Raw genomic sequence first — 21,846 nt, 5'->3', positions numbered from 1 at the left:
TACGTGTGAAAATTTTACGGCTGGTGCAGACAGGCGAGGGGCCTGTTTGCACAGCGTATATCCTGACAATATAATTAAAAAGGAAGGTTAAACTGTAATACGAAGTGGTGAAAATAGCTTTCCAATTTTTACAAGAAACAAATAAATGTTTTGCTTAGACGATTCTAAATGGAAGATTGAGCATAGTTCCCAGAGATGGTCGGAATTCCAATGTGTATAAAAAAGCCGCACTTCAAATTCGCTTTGCAGAGAGAAAACTTCTCCAGCTCTACTCACAGCAGGTCGCAGAGGCGGCGGCATAAAGGGAGCTGAGTGGAGAAGGCCCAGGACACAGCTCGGACCTGAGCGGGGGTGGAGGTAGCGGAGGCCACGGCGGTATAAAGGGAGCTGAGTGGAGAAGGCCCAGGACACAGCTCGGACCTGAGCGGGGGTGGAGGTAGCGGAGGCCACGGCGGTATAAAGGGAGCTGAGAGGAGAAGGCCCAGAACACAGCGCGGACCTGAGCGGGGGTGGAGGTAGCGGAGGCGGTGGCGGTATAAAGGGAGCTGAGCGGAGAAGGCCCAGAACACAGCGCGGACCTGAGTGGGGGTGGAGGGAGTGGAGGCGGTGGCGGTATAAAGGGAGCTGAGCGGAGAAGGCCCAGAACACAGCGCGGACCTGAGTGGGGGTGGAGGTAGTGGAGGCAGTGGTGGTATAAAGGGAGCTGAGCGGAGAAGGCCCAGAACACAGCGCGGACCTGAGCGGGGGTGGAGGTAGCGGAGGCTGCGGCGGTATAAAGGGAGCTGAGCAGAGAAGGCCCAGAACACAGCGCGGACCTGAGTGGGGGTGGAGGGAGTGGAGGCGGTGGCGGTATAAAGGGAGCTGAGCGGAGAAGGCCCAGAACACAGCGCGGACCTGAGTGGGGGTGGAGGTAGCGGTGGCGGTATAAAGGGAGCTGAGCGGAGAAGGCCCAGAACACAGCGCGGACCTGAGTGGGGGTGGAGGGAGTGGAGGCGGTGGCGGTATAAAGGGAGCTGAGCAGAGAAGGCCCAGAACACAGCGCGGACCTGAGTGGGGGTGGAGGGAGTGGAGGCGGTGGCGGTATAAAGGGAGCTGAGCGGAGAAGGCCCAGAACACAGCGCGGACCTGAGTGGGGGTGGAGGTAGCGGTGGCGGTATAAAGGGAGCTGAGCGGAGAAGGCCCAGAACACAGCGCGGACCTGAGTGGGGGTGGAGGGAGTGGAGGCGGTGGCGGTATAAAGGGAGCTGAGCGGAGAAGGCCCAGAACACAGCGCGGACCTGAGTGGGGGTGGAGGGAGTGGAGGCGGTGGCGGTATAAAGGGAGCTGAGCGGAGAAGGCACAGAACACAGCGCGGACCTGAGTGGGGTGGAGGTAGTGGAGGCGGTGGTGGTATAAAGGGAGCTGAGCGGAGAAGGCCCAGAACACAGCGCGGACCTGAGTGGGGTGGAGGTAGTGGAGGCGGTGGTGGTATAAAGGGAGCTGAGCGGAGAAGGCCCAGAACACAGCGCGGACCTGAGCGGGGGTGGAGGGAGTGGAGGCGGTGGCGGTATAAAGGGAGCTGAGTGGAGAAGGCCCAGAACACAGCGCGGACCTGAGCGGGGGTGGAGGTAGCGGAGGCAGTGGCGGTATAAAGGGAGCTGAGAGGAGAAGGCCCAGAACACAGCGCGGACCTGAGCGGGGGTGGAGGGAGTGGAGGCGGTGGTGGTATAAAGGGAGCTGAGAGGAGAAGGCCCAGAACACAGCGCGGACCTGAGCGGGGGTGGAGGGAGTGGAGGCAGTATAAAGGGAGCTGAGAGGAGAAGGCCCAGAACACAGCGCGGACCTGAGCGGGGGGTGGAGGGAGTGGAGGCGGTATAAAGGGAGCCGAGAGGTGACTTAAAAAAAACAAGGAGTGACGTCACAGGACAGCAGGTAGGTGATTGGTTGGTGAGTATTACAGCTCTTTTGCTCTCTAGGTTAGGTAAGTGGATTAAATTCAGAACTGGGAGAGTATTAACTACTATAACTTTATTGAATTATAACAAACTAAATTAACTAATTAAAACTAAAAATTAAAAGTAAAAATAATCATTTGAATAAATACTGTAACTAATTATATAAATAAAATAAGGTTGATATTGATGGCAGGGCAGGTGGTGCGTCGTAACTGCATCATGTGGGAGTTTGTGGAGACCAACGAGATCCCGAGCAACCACATCTGCGGTAAGTGTCTGCAGCTCGAGGAACTTCGGCTCAGAGTTGTTGAGCTGGAGTCCGAGCTGTAGACATTGCGGGGCATCTGGGATGGGGAGAGTTACCTGGACACTTTATTCCAGGAGGCAGCCACACCCCTTAGGTTAAGTAGTACTTTAGAGTTAGTCAATGGTCAGGGACAGGAGGGTGTGACTGCAAGTCAGGAAGGTATGGGGACCCAGGATATAGTGATGGAGGAGCCTCAGCCCTTGACTTTGTCCAACAGGTACGAGGTACTAGCTGCCTGCATGGATGAGAACAAGGACTGCAGGGAGGATGGGCAAACTGACCACGGCACCATGGTACAGGAGGCCATTCAAGTGGGGGGAGTAAAAAGGAATGTGGTAGTAGTAGGTGACGGTATAGTCAGGGGGATAGACACTGTTCTCTGCAGCCGCGACCAGGAGTTTCGAAGGTTGTGTTGCCTGCCTGGTGCCAGAGTTAAGGATATCTCCTCGTGGCTGGAGAAGAACTTGGAGTGGGAAGGGGTGGATCCAGTTGTCGTGGTCCACGTAGGAACCAACGACATAGATAGAACTAGGAGTGAGGTTCTGCTGAGGGAGTTTGAGGAGCTAGGATCCAAATTAAAAAGCAGAACTTCAAAGGTAATAATCTCTGGATTGTTACTTGAGCCACAAGCAAATTGGCATAGGGACAAACAGATTTGAGGTTTAAATGCGTGGATCAAAGAATGGTGTGGGAAGAAGGGGTTTCGGTTCATGGGGCACTTGCACCAGTACTGGGGAAAGAGGGAGCTGTTCTGTTGGGACGGGCTCCACTTAATGGGATCAGTGTCCTGGTGAACCGAATAATTAGGGCAGTAGACAGGGCTTTAAACTAATGAAAGTGGGGTGGGAGGATTCAGGAAAGAATATTGAAAAGCAGCAAGAGAAATATCAAGACTCAGAGTAGGGTTTTGTGTAAAAATAAGTGAGTGGGTCAGAAAGGGACAGAGAGAGTAACAAAGAAAATAAGGCACCAGTCACTAAAGTGACATCAGGGAAAAATAGAAATAAGTCAGAGCTAAAGGCACTATATCTGAATGTGTGAAGCATTCACAACAAAATAGATGAATTAACAGCGCAGATAGAAATTAATAGGTTTGATCTAATAGCCATTAGGGAGACGTGGTTGCAAAGTGGCCAAGGTTGGGAACTAAATATTCCAGGATACTTGACTTTTAGAAGAGATAGGCTAAATGGAAAAGGAGGAGGGGTAGCCCTGATAATAAATGATGGGATAAAGACAGTAGAGAGAAAGGATCTTAGCTCCGAAAATCAAGAAGTAGAATCAGTTTGGGTGGAGCTAAGAAACAGCAAGGGGCAGAAAACATTGGTGGAAGTTGTTTAAAGGCCCCCAAACAGTAGTTCCAACGTAGGGCAGAGTATAAATCAGGAAATTAGAGCCACATGTAACTAGGGTAATACAATAATCATGGGGGACTTTAACCTACATATAGACTGGGTAAACCAAATTTGCAGTAATAGTGTTGAGGACGAATTCATGGAATGTTTGCAAGATAGTTTTCTAGATCAGTATTGTTAAGTCTGTGTGTTCTAGTTGTAATTACTAACACAGACTACAAGATTAAAGTTCAACAGGTCTTTACTGGTTGGAGGTCAGGACTATACTAAAATACAATATTACTACACAGTGCTTATATACCGGTGGTCACCACCGGTATTACGTATACAGCAGCCAGAGAAAGTAGTACATCTCTTAAGGTGGAACAGGCTTAAGTTCTCTTAAGGTGGAACAGGTTACATACACCACAATCCTCCCTTTTTAGCTTAACAGTCATATCCCCATTTAACATAACATAATAACATATATAACTTCAGGTATAAACAGTTCAAAGGTTCAGTCTCTCAGGAGGCGTTCTGATTCGGTTTGGATAACGCCTTTCAGTGGTCTCTGATTCCTGTTGCTGAGGTGACTCCTCTAGTTGGTCCCCCATGCATTGGGTGTTATCATCATCAGGTACATTCCCTGCCGAGGTAGATGCTTCAGGTTCATTAACGTCTTCCACAGTTGTCTCTGTCGCAACCATGGGTTCGACCCTTGCTCTCGATTCTACCAGTTGATCTGCATGACGCCTTATCACATTGTTACCAATATCTACTGTGTACATCAGAGGTCCTTGTCTGGCCCGAATTGTTCCGGACTGCCATTTTTCATTTCCATAGCCCCTTGCCAACACTGGTTGTCCTACGTCGAAACTTCGAGTGGTCTTGTTATTAATATGCCGGAACTGTTTGTTTTCCACTTCCCTCCGCACATTTGGTTTTAACAAGTCCAACCTGGACCGCAACCTCCTGTTATAAAACATCATGGCAGGACTTTGGTTAGTCACTGCATGAGCGGCGTTTCAATATGCCATTAGGAAATTGTCCACCTTGTGCTGTAGCGGAATCTGATCATCGTTCATGGCCTTTATTGCCTTTTTGAATGTTTGGACAAATCTCTCGGCCAACCCGTTTGTCGCCGGATGATATGGGGCAGAGGTATAATGTTTCACCCCATTCTTCTTTAAGAATTTTTGGAATTCTTCCGACACGAACTGTGGTCCGTTGTCCGAACAGATCTGTTCTGGCAATCCGTTCCTTGCGAATATTGTTCTTAACACCGCAATTGTCTTTTCTGAAGTAGTGGTATTCATCTTGATCACTTCTGGCCATTTGGAATGTGCGTCCACCGCAATTAGGAACATGGAGTCCATGAATGGACCAGCAAAGTCAATATGTACGTGTTGCCATGGGGCTGAAGGCCATTCCCATGGGTGTAGTGGTGCGATTGGAGGTGCATTTTGCACTTTTTGGCACCCAGCGCAGCTTTTCGTCAACTCCTCTATCTGTTGGTCAATACCCGGCCACCATACATAAGCCCTAGCAAGACTTTTCATCTTAACTCCCCCCAGATGACCTTCATGCAGTTCTTTTAGAACTCTTTCCCTTAACTTGGGAGGAATAATCACTCTTGTCCCGTACATCAAAGTACCATGGCAGACGGACAGCTGGTCTCGCCTTGCCGAGAATGCCGGTAACAGAGGATCACCACGTGTTGGCCATCCTTTCACTGTCACCTCGTAGACTCTGGACAGTGTCAGGTCGTTCCTGGTTTCTCTTTCAATACTTGCATTGGTGACTGGTAAACACTCGATGATGGTCGAATGAAATAACTCAACAGGGTCAACTTTCGTCGTTTCTTCTTCTTCAGGTAGTGGCAGGCACGACAGCCCATCAGCATTGCCATGCTGCTTCGTACCTTTGAATTCTATTTGATATTGATGTGCCCCTAGGAAAAGGGACCATCTCTGGAGACGCTGTGCTGTCATCACTGAAACACCCTTCTTAGGGTTAAAAATGGATACCAACGGCTGATGGTCTGTCAGAAGTGTGAATTTTTGGCCCTGTAGGTAATGATTAAACTTCTTCACTCCCCATACAAGGCTGAGAGCCTCCCTATCGATCTGCGCATAGTTGCGCTCAGCGGAGGTCAATGATCTGGATGCAAACGCGACTGGCCTTTCCGTGCCATTTGGCAACTTGTGTGAGTACTGCCCCAATACCATATGGAGAAGCATCACAAGCCAACCGAATAGGCAGTGTCGGGTTGAAGTGAGCCAACACTTCCTCTGAGGTGATCAATTCTTTGCTTTTGCGAAATGCCTTCTTACAGTTTTCGCTCCATTCCCATGGTACCCCCTTCTGTAAAAGAGCGTTTAGCGGGTGCAGTACCGTGGATAGATTTGGTAGAAATTTATGGTAATAGTTAATCAATCCTAGAAACGACCTCAACTGAGAGACATTATCCGGAGCGGGAGCCTTTACAACTGCCTCTATCTTGTCAGGAGACTTATGAAGCCCCTCCCGGTCAATGACATGACCACAGTACGAGATCCGCTTCTGGAAGAACTCACATTTCTGCCGATTAATTCTAAGTCCATACTCTTTCAGTCTGTTGAGCACCAGTTCCAAGTTTGTGAGGTGTTCTTCATCACCATCACCTGTAATCAGAATATCGTCCAGGTAACATTGTGTGCCTGGAATTCCCTGTAATACCTGCTCCATGGCCCTCTGCCAAATTGCTGGAGCCGATGCCACTCCAAAAACCAGCCTATTGTACCGGTACAAACCTCGATGCGTGTTGATCGTGAGGTATTGGCGTGACTCTTCTTCAACCTCCATCTGCAAGTACGCCTGCGCCAGGTCTATCTTGGTGAAGTGTTTCCCGCCAGACAACGAAGCAAAAATATCCTCAATCCGCAGAAGCGGATACTGCACCGTGTGAAGCACCGGATTAACGGTGATTTTGAAATCTCCACAGATGCGAACCTTCCCTGGTTCTCCTGGCTTGTTGCTCGAAGGACGTTTCATAACGGGAACAATGGGCATAGCCCACTCACTCCAATCTACCTTAGACAGTACACCTGAACGTTCTAGCGCTTCCAGTTCCGCTTCTACAGTAGGTCATATTGCATAGGGTACCGGTCTGGCTTTAAAAAATTTTGGGTGTGCATGTTCATCAATCTTGATGTTTGCCGTAATTCCTCTGTGTTCCCAGTCCCTGCTGGAACACCTCTTTAGCATCATCCAATATTTTGGACAATCGTTTAGGTTTGACATCTGTTTCCCCGGAATCTACCGTTAGTGCCTTCAAGGAGTGCCAGTCCATATTCATTTTCCTAATCCACTCCCGTCCCAGTAGTGGTGGACCTCCTTCAGGTAGCACATATAAGTCCATTACTTGGCTTTCTTCGCCCTTGTGGACCACTTTTACCTCTATCTTTCCGATGGGGTACACTCTTTGCCCTGTGTATGTTTTCAATATAATCTCCGTATCCCGTAGGGGAATGTGTTGGAATAACCTTTTGTAATCTTTCTTATTCATGACCGTCAATGCCGATCCAGTGTCCAATTCCATCTTTACTTGGACTCCTGCTATCTGAAGGGTGACCCAAATTGCCTGGAGATCTGCATCCTTACCAACGTTGTGTACTCTTAAGCTACCCAGTTCATTACTGCTAGCGTCTGAATCTGACTTCTGTTCGGTCGAACTGTTCTTTGTCACCTTGTGTACCTTTATATATTTTCCTTGCGGTGACTTTTTGTTGCTGGTCTTCTTTCCTGACCGGCATACTTTAGCTATGTGGCCAAGCCTGCCACATGTTCTGCATTCTTGGTTTTTAAACCAACACTGGTTCTGATTGTGCGTTGTCTTTCCACAACGATAACATTTTACAGTACTCAAACCCAATTTATTTGTACTGAGTTCCGGTGACCGTAGCTGCATTACTGCCGTGCCTCTCGCTGCGGCTTCGTGTGCTGCTGCCATAGTGACCGCTTTCTCAAGCGTCAGCTCATTCTCCTCGAGTAGTCGCTTTTGTGTATCTTCTTTTAATAAACCACACAAATTTATCTCGTAGCGCCTCTGTCAGTCTCGTTCCAAACTGACAGTACTTTGCTAGCTTACGCAATTCCATTAAATATTCAGCATTGCTTTCATCCTTCAGCTGCCTTCTGCTGTAAAATTTAAATCGTTCCGCTAGCATCAGCGGCGTGGGGTTTAGAAGATTTTTCAGGACAGTAACAATCTCCTCGAACGTCTTATCCGCCGGTTCACCTGGTGATAAAAGGTGTTTCAATTGCCCGTATGTCTTCGCACCCATTAAGTTTAATAATGTTAGTGCTTTCTCTTCATCTGGGATTTTATTTGCTTTACAATAATTTTGTATGCGTTCTACATACATGGCCCAATCTTCGATGTCGCTATCAAAGGTATTAATGTTCCCATGTTTAGGCATCGTTGCAATTTAATTTATTTTTATTTTTATCCAAGATGGCGGCTTCCCGCTCTTGTCTTCGTCCTCCGCCTACAAAATGGCGGTTTTCCCGCGCTTGGCGGTCTTCACCCGTCCCCCGACGCTGTCTCCGCTTCACCGCAGCTCTCGCGCCTTCAGTTGCCCCAGATGCTGCGCCTTTTTAGCCCGAATGCGGCCCGGCCCTTATCACCAGCCGCGATCGATGTCCCCGCACTGCGCCTTTCGGCCCGAATGCGGCCCGGCCCTTATCTCCGGTCGCGATCGATCTCACCGCCCTTATTCCTCCGTCTTCCCTCCCCGTCTGTACAGCCAACGCGGCCGACTTTCTGGTCGCGTCGCTGCCCGGCTTACCCACCACCGAGGTAGAAAGAAGATAGTTGACAGCCGCTGATGGAGGCTTCGAGTTCAGGATGTCTTCTGCACTCTGGTTTCTCGATGTCTGCCGCGCGACGTGTCTTCCAGCAGGGTGATGAGGGTGGAAGCCTCTCTTCGACATCTGTTCTGTGGACGAAGCCGCCGTGGATATAAACTGCCGCAGGGTAAGAATCGGACTCGTCGCCACTGTTAAGTCTGTGTGTTCTAGTTGTAATTACTAACACAGACTACAAGATTAAAGTTCAACAGGTCTTTACTGGTTGAAGGTCAGGACTATACTAAAATACAATATTACTACACAGTGCTTATATACCGGTGGTCACCACCGGTATTACGTATACAGCAGCCAGAGAAAGTAGTACATCTCTTAAGGTGGAACAGGCTTAAGTTCTCTTAAGGTGGAACAGGTTACATACACCACAAGTATGTTGAGGAACCAACTAGGGAACAGGCTGTTTTAGATCTAATATTGTGCAATGAGAAAGGGTTAATTAATAACCTTGTAGTAAAGGGGCCTTTAGGGAAGAGTGAACATAATATGATAGAATTTTATATTGAGTTTGAAAATGATTGTTAAATCCGAAGCTAAGGTCTTAAATCTAAACAAAGCAAACTACGTAGGTATGAGGGGTGAGTTGGCTAAGGTAGATTGGGAAACTACAGTAAAAGGTATGACGGTAGATAAACAATGGCATTTAAAGAATTAATACATAATTTACAACAAATATACATTCCTTTAAGGCACAAAACCCTCACAGGAAAAGTGGTCCAACCGTGGCTAACAAGAGAAGTTAAACATAGTATTAGATCAAAGGAAGAGGCTTATAAATGCTGCCAAAAAGAGTAGTAAGCCTGAGGATTGGGAGGATTTTAGAATTCAGCAAATTAGAACCAAGAAATTGATAAAGAAAGGGAAAATAGATATGAGAGTAAATTAGCGAGAGACATAAAAACAGATTGTAAAAGCTTCTATAGGTATGTAAAAAGGAAAAGAATAGCAAAAGTAAATGTGGGTCCCTTACAGGCTGAGACAGGAGAAATTATAATGGGGAAAAAGGAAATGGCAGAGAAAATAAACAAATACTTTGTGTCTGTCTTTACAGAAGAAGATGCAAAAATCTTCCTCAACATAGTGCAGAACCAAGGGTCTAGTGAGAATGAGGAAATGAAAGGTATTAGTATTAGTAAAAAAATAGTACTGAAGAAATGAATGGGAATGAAAGCCAATAATTCCCCTGGACCTGATGGCCTACATCCTAGGGTTTTCAAAGAGGTGACTATAGAGAAAGTGGATGCATTGGTTGTCATCTTCCAAAATTCCATAGATTCTAGAACGGTTCCCGAGGATAGGAAGGTAGCAAATGTAACCCTACTATTTAAGAAAGGAGGGAGAGAGAAAACAGGGAACTACTGACCAGTTAACCTGACATCAGTAGTGGGGAAAATGCTAGAATCTATTATTAAGGACGTGGTAACAGGGCACTTAGAAAATAGTAATAGGATTGGGCAGAGTCAACACAGATTTATGAAAGGGAAATTGTGTTTGACAAATCTGTTAGAGTTTTTTGAGGTTATAACTAGCAGAATAGATAAGGGGGGACCAGTGGATGTGGTGTATTTGGATTTTCAGAAGGCATTCGATAAGGTGCCACACAAGAGGTTATTAAACAAAATTAGGGCTCATGGGATTGGGGGTAATATACCAGCATGGATTGAGGATTGGTTAATGGACAGAAAATAGAGAGTAGGAATAAACGGGTCATTTTCGGGTAGGCAGGCTGTAACTAGTGGGGTACCGCAAGGATCAGTGCTTGGGCCTCAGCTATTCAGAATCTATTTCAATGATTTTGATGAGGGGACCAAATGTAATATATCCAAGTTTGTTTATGATACAAAGCTGGGTGGGAATGTAAGTTGTGAGGAGGATGCAAAGAGGCTTCAAGGGGATATAGACAGGCTAAGTGAATGGGCTAGAACATGGCAAACGGAATATAATGTGGAGAAGTTATCCACTTTGGTAGGAAAAATAGAGAAGCAGAGTATTTTTTAAATGGTGAGAGATTGGGAAATGTTGGTGTTCAGAGGGACCTGGGTGTCCTTGTACACGAATCACTGAAAGTTAACATGCAGGTACAGCAAGCAATTAGGAAAGCAAATGGTATGTTGGCCTTTATTACAAGAGGATTTGAGTATAAGAGTAAAGACATCTTACTGCAATTATATCGGGCCCTGGTGAGACCACACATGGAGTATTGTGTACAGTTTTGGTCTCCTTACCTAAGGATGGATATACTTGCCATAGAGGGAGTGCAATGAAGGTTCACCAGACTGATTCCTGGGATGGGGGATTGTCCTATGCGGAAAGATTGAGTAGACTAGGCCTATATTCTCTAGTTTAGAAGAATGAGAGGTGACCTCATTGAAACATACAAAATTCTTACAGGGCTTGACAGGGTAGATGCAGGGAGGATGTTTCCCCTGGCTGGGGAGCCTAGAACCAGGGGTCACAGTCTCAGAATAAGGGGTCGACTATTCAGGACTGAGATGAGGAGAAATTTCTTCACTCAGAGGGTGGTGAATCTTTGGAATTCTCTACCCCAGAGGGCTGTGGAGCCTCAGTCATTGAGTATATTCAAGACAGAGATTGATAGATTTTTGGATGTTAAGGGAATCAAGGGATATGGCGATAGTGCAGGAAAGTGGAATTGAGGTAGAAGATCAGCCATGATCTTAATGAATGGCGGAGCAGGTTCGAGGGGCCAAATGCCGACTCCTGCTCCTATTTCTTATGTTCTCATGTCTGGGGTCAGTCCTCTCTGGATGGAAGCATTCTAACTGGAGAACACTTGGTTGTATGTAGCCCTGAAGGGTAGTGGTGATTTTCAAACTAAATTATTGGAAATGTAACTTGCTCTAAATCAGTACTTTTTTAAAAGGCAAAGTAGCACCACAATTTTGAGCTGTCCATACTTTTTTTTAAACACCCCAGACCCCCAAATCACAAACTTAAATACATTTTTGAAGTATTGAACTTTAAATGGAGAAGCTCTACGATCTCTAATAGTATTAATGAGAGACCTCTGTTTGCTGATTGGATCACTGACCCACGTGATCCCAGGTACACTTCTGCACACGGCGAGCCTCTGGGATCCGTGGGCCACTACGCTGCGCTCAACTCTGTAGCGTCTGACAGTAACTTTTCGTTTGGGGCCTCGCAACAGGTAAGTGCCCATTTGGTTCCGTAATCCTTAATTACGCGGCAGACTGCAAAATCCAGGCTTAAATTGATTGATCTGCATGATGCTGGCCCTGGGAAGGGATGCCAGGGTCTAGAAGTACTGGGATGGGGTCACAAGGTTTCGTAATACTGTGAAGGTGGTACCATAGTCTGGGAGCACTGGGAGGGAGTCCTGAGGTAATGGGAACACTACAGAATGGAGGCTCTGGGAACACTGGGGCAGTTCCTGCGATCTGGGAGCATTGGGAACATTGGAACACAGGAACAGGAGTAGGCCATGTAGCCCCTCGAGCCTGTTCCGCCATTCAATGATATCATGGCTGATCTGTGACCTAATTCCATATACCGACGTTTGCCCCAAATCCCTTAATACCTTTGGTTAACAAAAATCTATCAATCTCCGATTTAAAATGAACAATTTGTAAGAGGTGGCGTGTGGGGTCAGCTTTACCTCTGACTTATGAACGGTTCGAATCGCTCCCACTCCCTTGGTTCTAGATCTTGGACTTATTTGGGGGTTGTGATAAAAGTGCAGCAAACAACTGATTTTGGTGCAAGAACTTTGATCTTTATTTGAGAAAGAAAATACAACACAATAATGACACTCTAAATAAGATGGGGAAACACTTCGACATACATGAGGGAAAAATTACAGTAGACAAATATCTCACCCCTCCCAATCCCACCTTACTAGCTAAGTTAGGCTCTGAAGGACCAGGGATAATGCTCACCAAACAACTCCTTGACAGTTCGCGATTTCGGGGTTCGCTAGATGTGTCGGTTGGGGCCTGCCGTACCCTGGTTGGTTGTTTGCTAAGGCCCTTGTTACCGCGAGGTGTCTGATGGTCACTGAAACTGTTGCTCTGGTTTCTTCTTGTGTGTTGACCTGCTTCCAGAACTGTGAACTTCTTCGAACTTGATGAACTCCTGAGAACTGCCCAGAACTGTAGAGCTCGTAGAGAACTTGTTGCAACTGTGTAACTGCTGAACTGAACTGCTGAACCAGTCTTTCGAACTTCTTGACTTCTCTGTCTTTAGAAAGCAGGCTTTCAATTATACTAATTGGGGCCTCCTAATCTTAAATTGTTTAATTGGTTTCGGGATGGCTTCCTGAGTTGTTGAAGTAGTTTAAAAATGTGAGAAGTAGTTTTGGGATAGTTTTCCTGAGCTGTTGAGCTCTTATCTAATTGTGGTGAATTGTCCGCAAGCTTTAAGTTTCCTGTGGGGCCTGAGATTCTTTGTAGGTTGGCTAAACGATTTGTTTTATGCATGATTTTGGATGGGTTCTGTGAGGCTGTTCTTCCGTGTGTCTATTGTTAGCATGTAAGTTTCTTGACAGGGGCTGAGTGACGTTTACAGTTCCCCCAGACAGTTTGGCTATCTCGAATACTCAAACTGTCTACTGCATAGATAGATCCCAAATTCTGTAACAGCCTTTTCCAAACATGCCTGAACATGTCCTTTTAAAATGCCAAGTGTGTTTCTGACCTTGAATCTCTTAGTTAGGCCCAACATGCCCTTTTATCACTCCTGAAGTTTTAGCAAGGGTCCAAAGTCAATTTTAATAGGGTTATCCTTTGTTTTGGGGATCTGTTAATTTTGAGAATCTTACAAATTGATCTAGCATCAATTGCAGTTTGCGGAAGAGAGTCCCAAACTTCTACCACCCTTTGCATGTCAAAGTGTTTCCTATCTTCACTGCTGAAAGGTCTAACTCTAATTTTTACACTATGCCCCCTAGTCCTAGAATCCCCAGCCAGTGGAAATAGTTTCTCTCTATCTACCCTATCTGTTCCCCTTAATATCCTGAAAACTTCGATCAGATCACCCTTTAACCTTGTAATTTCTAGGGAATACAACCCTAATTTGTGTCATCTCTCCTTATAATTCAACCCTTGAAGTCCGGGTATCATTCTGGTAAACCTACGCTGCACTCCGTCCAAGGCCAGTATATCCTTTCTAAGGTGTGGTGCCCAGAACTGAACACAATACTCCAGGTGTGGTCTAACCAGGGCTTTGTATAGGGGGAGGAAGGCCGCGGGGTCTGGGAGCATTGGGCGCTGTCTCATTATATTAAAAGGCACTGCAAATGTAGTCTACAGGTTTGTGAACACGGAGAGGGTGGTCCTGAGATCTTGGAATGGGAGGAGGGAGACCTTGGCAGGGTGGTACTGGGTCCACCACCCATGGCGAAGGGGTTTTGGAGCATTGGGGGCAGAGTCTGTCAGTTTGGGGTGGGAGGGGTGGGGGTTGCTGGGATCTTGTAGAATAGATAAGCAGGAAGATAATGTCGAATGTATACAGAACCTTGGTTAGATTACACTTGGTGTACTGTGTGCAGTTATAGAATCATAGAATGGTTACAGCGCGGAAGGAGGCCATTCGGCCCGTCGAGCCCGTGCCGGCTCTCTGCAAGAGCACTTCAGCTATTCCCGCTCCCCCGCCCAGTTCTCGTCTCCATACAAAAAAAGGATAGTGAAGCACTGCAGCAAGTGCAGAAAAGAATTACAAGTATGTTACCAGAATTGAGAGGACTAAAAGAGAAATTTTAATATGACACCTGAGGTGTGATGAGGAAGTTGTAACAGATGTGTGCTGTACATACCATTTTTATAATATTACTGGTAAACCTTCCATGGCATTGGCCATGGTACGTTATAATGTATGCTTTATAAGGACAGGATCATTGTACCATGTAATGCAGAATACACTATTCTGCTGCTAAGGTGAAATTATTCTTTGAAGGTTAACAAAGTCTTATTGTTGTGAAGTAAAAATTGGGTGAGGTCGGAGATTAATTGTTCTTCGGGCTTCAGGTTAGAATGCTGGCTTTGCTTCTCTTTTTTAAGTTGTGGTCAGTTAGGGATGAACAACATTCTGTTTCCTGTATTTCCACATACTGGGAAACCTAGTACATTCCAAATAACTGCTTTTGTTTATTTATATTCTTTTTGAACTGCGACACAGAAATCTGCAGTGTTACAAGTGTGACAGGCAGGATATGTACACTGAGATATCTTCCTTCGGGGTTTCTTCAGATCTCCAGTCACAATTACAGCGGACAATCAGGAGAATCCTCATGGAAATTCAACCCCAATGTTTTTTATATATTCATATCTAAATATACAACTAAATATATGTATGTGTATGTCCAGATAGATCATCTTACCATATATTTCACCATACAATATTCATAACATCCAAAATGACACCTGAGGTATTAATTTAGTGAGTTCTTTATGATTCAGAGGTTATCTTGATGGTAAAACAAAAACAGATTTGTGTCTGTAATGCCCAACAAAGTGAGTTCAGGATTCCAGCCAGGCCTTCAGGAGGGAAGAGCCAAGCAAAGGCAAAGTACTTCCTGCCATGTAAGGAGGCATTTAATAAAAGGATGTCAATGGGAACAGCTGAATAAAAAAACTGCCCTCTGTAAAAGTGACCTTGAAGCTGTCAGATTGTTGTAAAAATCCAACTGGTTCACTAATGTCCCTTAGGGAAGGAAACCTCACCATCCTTACCCAGTCTGGCCTGTATGTGACTGCAGTCCCACACATACGAACATACGAATTAGGAGCAAGAGTAGGCCACTCAGCCCCTCGAGCCTGCTCCGCCATTCAATAAGATCATGGCTGATCTGATTACTCCACATTCCCGCCTACCCCTGATAACCTTTCACCCCTTTGCTTATCAAGAATCTATCTACCTCTGCCTTAAGAATATTCAAAGACTCTGCTTCCACCGCTCTCTGAGGAAGAGAGTTCCAAAGACTCACGACCCTCTGAGAAAAAATTTCTCCTCATCTCTGTCTTAAATGGGCGACCCCTTATTTTTAAACAGTGACCCCTAGTTCTAGATTCTAGATTCAACGTGGTTGACTCTTAACTGCCCCCTGAAGTGACCTAGCAAGCCATTTGGTTGAATCAAACCATTACATTGCAGTGGTTCAAGAGGAAGGTCCACCACTACCTTCTCAGGGCAGCTAGGGCTGCCCACATCCCAAGAATAATTTTTTTTTTTAAATTATGATTTATCCTCATTGAAATGTTCCAGGCATATTGAAAATCCACATTTAAAAGAGATAATTACAACAAATTTGATTATAAGGAGTGAAGGCCTGGCAGTGTTGTGATGCAATGCATTGGAGCACCAATGCAGTCCTCTGGACTGGGATGCAGCTTTGATTCCCTAATCCATTCACTCATCAGCCTCAGCTATGTTGCTGTGGTAATGCGGTGATTAGAGCCGAGAGAGCTTCCTCATGGGAATGGAAGAGTGTTGTAACTGGGCTGTTCGTGCGTACCTCCTATCGACTGAAAAGTGGCACAGAAAGAGGTATGGGGGCAGGCTGACCACAGGAAGTGCATAATCTAAGTAGAATTCGGAGAGAATAATGGTGCAACAAATTGGACAGTAACATACTGTATCCTCAAAAGGACAAATTAGTGCATACATGTATTACTGACATGAATATCTTTTTGTTTACTTTGCAGCTCTTATTTTATTTTTCTACTTCTGCTTGTATTCCTTTCTGGCTGGGATGTTTTCTCTCTGCATATATGTGATGCTAACAACAATCAGTCCATATACACCAAGATATCGCGACCGTGTCAACAATCCAGGTACTTAGCCATGTGACTGAGCACTGAAGTATAAGGATCACAAGAGATTACAGCTACAGTGAAAGACTAGAAACTCCATTATCCCTGTTGTCCAACCATTGACATATCAATTTCAGGCCATTTTCATGTGCAGTGTTCGAAAGCAACCAATTATTTTCATCCATGTACTGAGATGGCCTTGGATGACATGTAGCAGATTGAATCCTAAATGAGTGAATCCCTAAATTAATTAAAGAGTGAACGTGGTACTATAAAGAGCTGTCAGAAATAATGATGGACTGCCTGTTTGATCTCACCTTGATGTTAGCTGCTTGATGAAAATCTGGTCTGCCAGTAATCTTTCCATTTTCCTAGGGGTGATGATAAGACCAAATCCTGGTAGATTTGTGATTGCATTCAACTCATCAGAGGAGAGCACATGGTCACATTATGTGCAAAGCCTGCACCAATTCCTTGAACGTAAGTTTCTGTATATCTTCATCAGGAGGAAATGCAATAAGCAATCATTTGAATTTTAAAATCGCCAAACAAAAAAACTTGTAATAATGGGAACCAAGTTTCAATAGAGTACAGTATTTAGGAATATGAAAGGAAAAATGCCAATTTTGCAGAATTCTAAGGCTGAACAGACATACTTTGATTACGTTAGGTCATCATCTTAGTTCTCTATACACAATGTTTGAAAAAAATTAACCATTGATTTAGTGTCTTGCTGTTTGAATTGTCTCCCCATTTTCTCTCACTTTCTCGCCTTATGTCTCTCTTCCTCTTATGCTTCTCTCCTTCCTCTCTGATCCTAACAAATTACCAACCAGCTTGTGCATCACATCCTACAATCATAACACCTGCCTAGAATGTGCATCTTCTCAGAAAACCTGAGTGGCCATTAAATGTGTTCCTGAATGCACAGTGATGCACTAAATGGAACCCATTTGTTTTTGCTCGCTGCTGTTTGTAGCAACTATTGGCACCATTTTAAATTGAATTAGTCTGCACCATTTGAAGATGCCAGTGAGTCCAACAAAAACCCAGTAGAAACTGCTGATTCTGGAAATCACTTCTGTAGGAATCCCACGTTACTTTTCAAACTATATAGACATGGGAATTCTGTTCTTCATACTTGTGTGAAACGGAAAATAATTATTACAATACTCTAGAATTATGGAATATCGCAGCAGAGAAATGGGCCATCAAATCTGTGCCAGTGCTTTTCTTCACATAGGCCACCTAATCCGATCCCGGTTTCCAACTTGCTCCCTATTCCTTTTAACCAACTTTCTAATTCCCCTTTTAAAAGAGAGTTTGGAGACTCTGCTTTAATAACAGTTGGTGGCGGAGAATTCCATAGTCTAATCACCCTGTGTTTAATGACTATTTTGTAGCCACGCGCTTAATTCTTTTTTGCGATTATCTGAAACTTGTTACTGTCTGCGGGGCCAGTGGAAACAATCTATTACTACACCAGGCTTGCAGTTTCTATAACTTAATTTTTATTCCTTCCAGCCTACAATGACAGTATCCAGGCTATTAAGAACATTCCATGTTCCCCCGGGCAATACTTCATGCAAGAGAAGAATGAAAGTGAAGAACGATTAGCTTGTCAGTTTAATCGGACCGTGCTGAAAAAGTGCTCTGGAATTGAAGATCCTACCTTTGGATACTCTGAAGGAAAACCCTGCATTCTTCTGAAGATGAACAGAGTATGTTGGCGTTACTGAGAGATACAGGGAGCCGTCACTACTTTCCTAGCCAATTGACAACAAATTATCATTGCAGCAACAATGTGGGGGTGGGCAGTGGGTGGTGAGGGAGCTCTGCAAACCCACTGCCCGTTTTGCATCAAATGTTAAAATCAGCCCACTTGGTCCAAGGCCTTAGCCTATAGAAAAGTAATTCTGAATCACTGCCCTGGTTATTTGTGTGAATGATATATTTAAATTCACACTGGCAGACCCATGATTTTAGGTGCAAGAGGCCTAATTCCCACCACTGGGGAAGATAATCTGAGAGGTATGATTCTGAGAACAATTTGGCCCAGGTAGCTGTCCCAGTTGCAGGACAAAGGAACAGATGTCATTTTGCACATCTTTATTTTCCAGGTTCTCAGAGAAGTGTTAAAACTTAGTTTAAGCTGGTCTTAATCCTGTTCCATTGACAGTGCAGGAAATTGAGAGCAAGGGAGCGATTACGCTAACCTACCTCCAATTTATATAAGACATCCACAGCAGTACTACATCCTCTGGGAAATCTAACGCCTGTGGGACACAGAATGTTCACTACCACCCCAGCAATAGATCTCTCGGCCTTCTGTTTGATCTTAAACTAAGCATCCGATCCCATATACTCTCTAGCATAAAGGTTGCCTATTATCATCTCCATAACATCATCCGCATCTGGCCCTATCACAGCCCATTTGCCATTGGAACCCTCGTGCATGGCTTTGCCACTTCCAGACGCCATTACTCCTGTACTATCCTGGTTGGCCTCCCATCCTCCTTAAACTTCAGCTCATCCAAAACTCTGTTCTCTGTATCCTATTCTGTATCAAGTCCTGCTTTCCCATCTCCCCTGTCCTCACTGAACTACATTGGTTCCCAGTGGATCAAATTTAAAATTGTTGTACTTGTGTTTAAATCTTGCCATGAACTTGCCCCCTCCCAATCTCTGTAACCTTCTACAGCCCTACAATCCCTCCCCTAAACTCGTCATTCCTCTGACTCCCACTCCTGGCTTTCCTTCACCCTATCATTGTTGGCCATGCCTCTAATTGCCTCTGCCCCACGCTCTGAAATTCCCTCACTAAACTCCTCTGTTTCTCCACACCCTCTCCGCCTTTAAGGTCCATCTCTTTGACCAAGCTTTTCTCCTAATCTCTCCGACCAAGCTTTTCTCCTAATCTCTCCTTCTTTGGCTCAGCACCTGGTTTTCGTTATTCCTCCGTGAAGCACCTTTAGACATTTATCTACATTAAAGGTGCAATATAAATGCAACAAGTGGTTGTTGTAAATATTCCAGCCCTTCTCATGTAGTCAGGGTTTTCTTGGCCAGTTTTGTGTTCACAGAAGATTTGTTGATGTTTATCTATACGTGGCAATAAATCTTGGAACGTTGATAGACTCTAGGATTTCCTGGCATCTGCTATATATGGCCAGGAAACCTAAGGACTACTATCTGCCACACACAAAATCTTCTGATTAAATTAAGAAAGAAGAAGGAATGTATGTTTATATAGGGCCTTTCATGTCCTGAGGACATCCCAATGTGCCTTACAGCCAATGATTTACTTTTGATGTGTAGTTGCTGTAATGTAGGCAAACACTGCAGCCAAATTGCTCACCGCAAGGTCCCACAAACAGTACATGAAATAAGTGACCAGTTAATCTGTTTTGGCTGTGTTGTTTTTTAAACAATTCTTGCTCAAGATGTGGGCGTCACTGGCAAGGCCAACATTTATGACTGATCCCTAATTGCCCTTGAGAAGGTGGTGGTGAGCTGCCTTCTTGAACCGCTGCAGTCCGTGTGATGAAGATAAGATGCTCTCACCATGATGTTAGGTAGGGAATGCCAGGATTTTGACCCAGCGATGATAAAGGGACGGCGATATTGTCCAAGTCGGGATGGTGTGAGACTTGGAAGGGAACTTGGAGGTGATGGTGTTCCCATGCGCCTTCTAGGTGGTGGAGGTCACGGGTTTGGGAGGTGCTGCTGAAGAAGCCTTGGCGACTTGCTGCAGTTGAGGGATAAAAACTAGCCAGGACACTGGGAGAACATTTCCGCTTTTCTTGGAAAAAAGTACATTTGATCATTTATATCCACTTGAGCAGGGTTTTATGTGCAAGTTCTGGAGTGGGGGCTTGTACCCATGTACCTGACTCTGAGTTTGCATTAACATTGAGCCAGATGACACTTTAACAATTAGAAATTCATTTTCAGAATTTATTAAATGTGTACACTAAATATGAATAATACCCATTTTGTATTTCTCAACTATTATCAACTATCAATGACCTCTGGGACTGTATAATAAATGCCATATACCAGTGTATTCAGTAATACAGACTTTATACCTTAGACAATTGTATTATTTTATTGCCTTTATTTATTAAATTAATTTTCTGCTCTCTCTTCAGATCATCCACCATTATTCAGTAGGGGAGGGGGAGGTGACCTGCTGCCAGTATTTTGGCACTGCCACATTCTAACTGGCCACTATAGATGCAGGATAGTTTTGCCCAGTCCTTGGTTGACTTACCTCTGCCTCCCTGTAAGGAAATACCTTACCTTCATGCAGTATCTCCATTGAGATCAGATCACAATGTGAGAAATCATGGGTGCAAACCTGCATCTTGGCACAGAGATTTGATATACTAATCTAAGCTAAATAACCTCTTTTAATTCATTTTGTATTCACTTATCATGAATAACTTTTTGAATTGGATCAAAGGTTTTAATGAAACTTTGATTTTGCACCAAGGAAGATGTATTCTGCAGAAGAGGTTCTGATTCTTATTCACTTGTGTTATAGAAATAAATATTCATGAGCCTTGCGGTAATGTTTGCTTCTATTTATAGATAATTGGTTACCTGCCTGGTAAAGGAACAACACCGTATGTGAGCTGCGAAATCATGGTGAGTGACATCTCATCAATGTCTGAGCCAAGTCTTGCATTGGAATATTCTAAACTCGAGTTTGAATACAGTGGCTAGCTTTGGATTCCATAATGACATATGGATGCTACTTAGCACATAGTTCAATGATACTTAAAAATATTACACACAGTGTTGTCTTAATTGTCAATCTGGTGGGTTTTTCGAGTATGCGGCCAATTAACGTTGAATTGGGAAGAAATCTGTCTGTGAACCTCAGCCTTGTAGGGACTGGATGGAGACTAGCAAAACTCATTCCACATAGGACCCTTGTAGCCAGCAAAGAGATAAGGGACTGTCATAAATCGCAACTTCTACAAGAAGTAACTCAGGAAGTACTACTGAACGGCCAGCTGAGGGCGCCGCCCGAGGAGTATAAATCCTCGGGCGTGGGCCCAACTTGGACAGAGACAATCTGGAAACAGGAAGCTAGTGACTACTAACTAGACCTCCATGTTTTGTTACAAGTCGATTAAAGCCTTGCTTTATGTACAACCAAGTGTGTAGTGAGTCTTTATTACATCAGGGACTTTTAGCTCAACAGTTTAGATCTGATTCTAACCAAAGTCCCAACGGACAGTGTGCTAACCCACTGCTACAGCTGTTACCATCAATTATCTATTACATTTGACAACTTATAAAGTTGCATCAACTTAGGTTTAAGTTACCATAGTGAATGTCAATGCAGTGCATGTAAATAACTGCTGTGCTACAAGTAACAATGATTTGTGGAAACAGAGCTTAGATCTTTGAATTTGTTTCTCTGTAACTGGATTAGTCATTAGAACTGTTACTGCAGTGTCCCTTAGTGAAAAGACTGGCCATGTGATCACACTTAAAATAATCAACTCACCAAAAAAAAACTGGCTGCAGGAAGTTCATTTGCTTTCCAAATGTAAATCTCTTCTCAA

General features: G+C 44.6%; 1 protein-coding gene across 4 annotated transcripts in view; it reads left to right on the top strand.

Annotated features, from left to right (window-relative positions):
* The window catches only part of LOC147125308 (protein ATP1B4-like), a 116,478-nt gene that overhangs the window by 83,610 nt on the left and 11,022 nt on the right, over nucleotides 1-21,846 (top strand). For all 4 annotated transcript variants that reach the window (XM_086000967.1, XM_086000977.1, XM_086000957.1 and 1 more), the window contains 4 exons: nucleotides 16,160-16,288; nucleotides 16,643-16,747; nucleotides 17,792-17,988; nucleotides 20,861-20,917. In XM_086000967.1, coding sequence (XP_085857093.1) covers nucleotides 16,160-16,288; nucleotides 16,643-16,747; nucleotides 17,792-17,988; nucleotides 20,861-20,917 — 488 coding nt within the window. The remainder of the gene's footprint in view (nucleotides 1-16,159; nucleotides 16,289-16,642; nucleotides 16,748-17,791; nucleotides 17,989-20,860; nucleotides 20,918-21,846) is intronic.

This window comes from Somniosus microcephalus, chromosome 1 (genome assembly GCF_052327205.1).
Source record: "Somniosus microcephalus isolate GS21.2 chromosome 1, FLI_Smic_1.0, whole genome shotgun sequence".
Lineage (NCBI taxonomy): Eukaryota > Metazoa > Chordata > Chondrichthyes > Squaliformes > Somniosidae > Somniosus > Somniosus microcephalus.
Note: the sequence above shows the minus strand (reverse complement) of the source record. Positions and strands in the feature narration are given on the sequence as shown.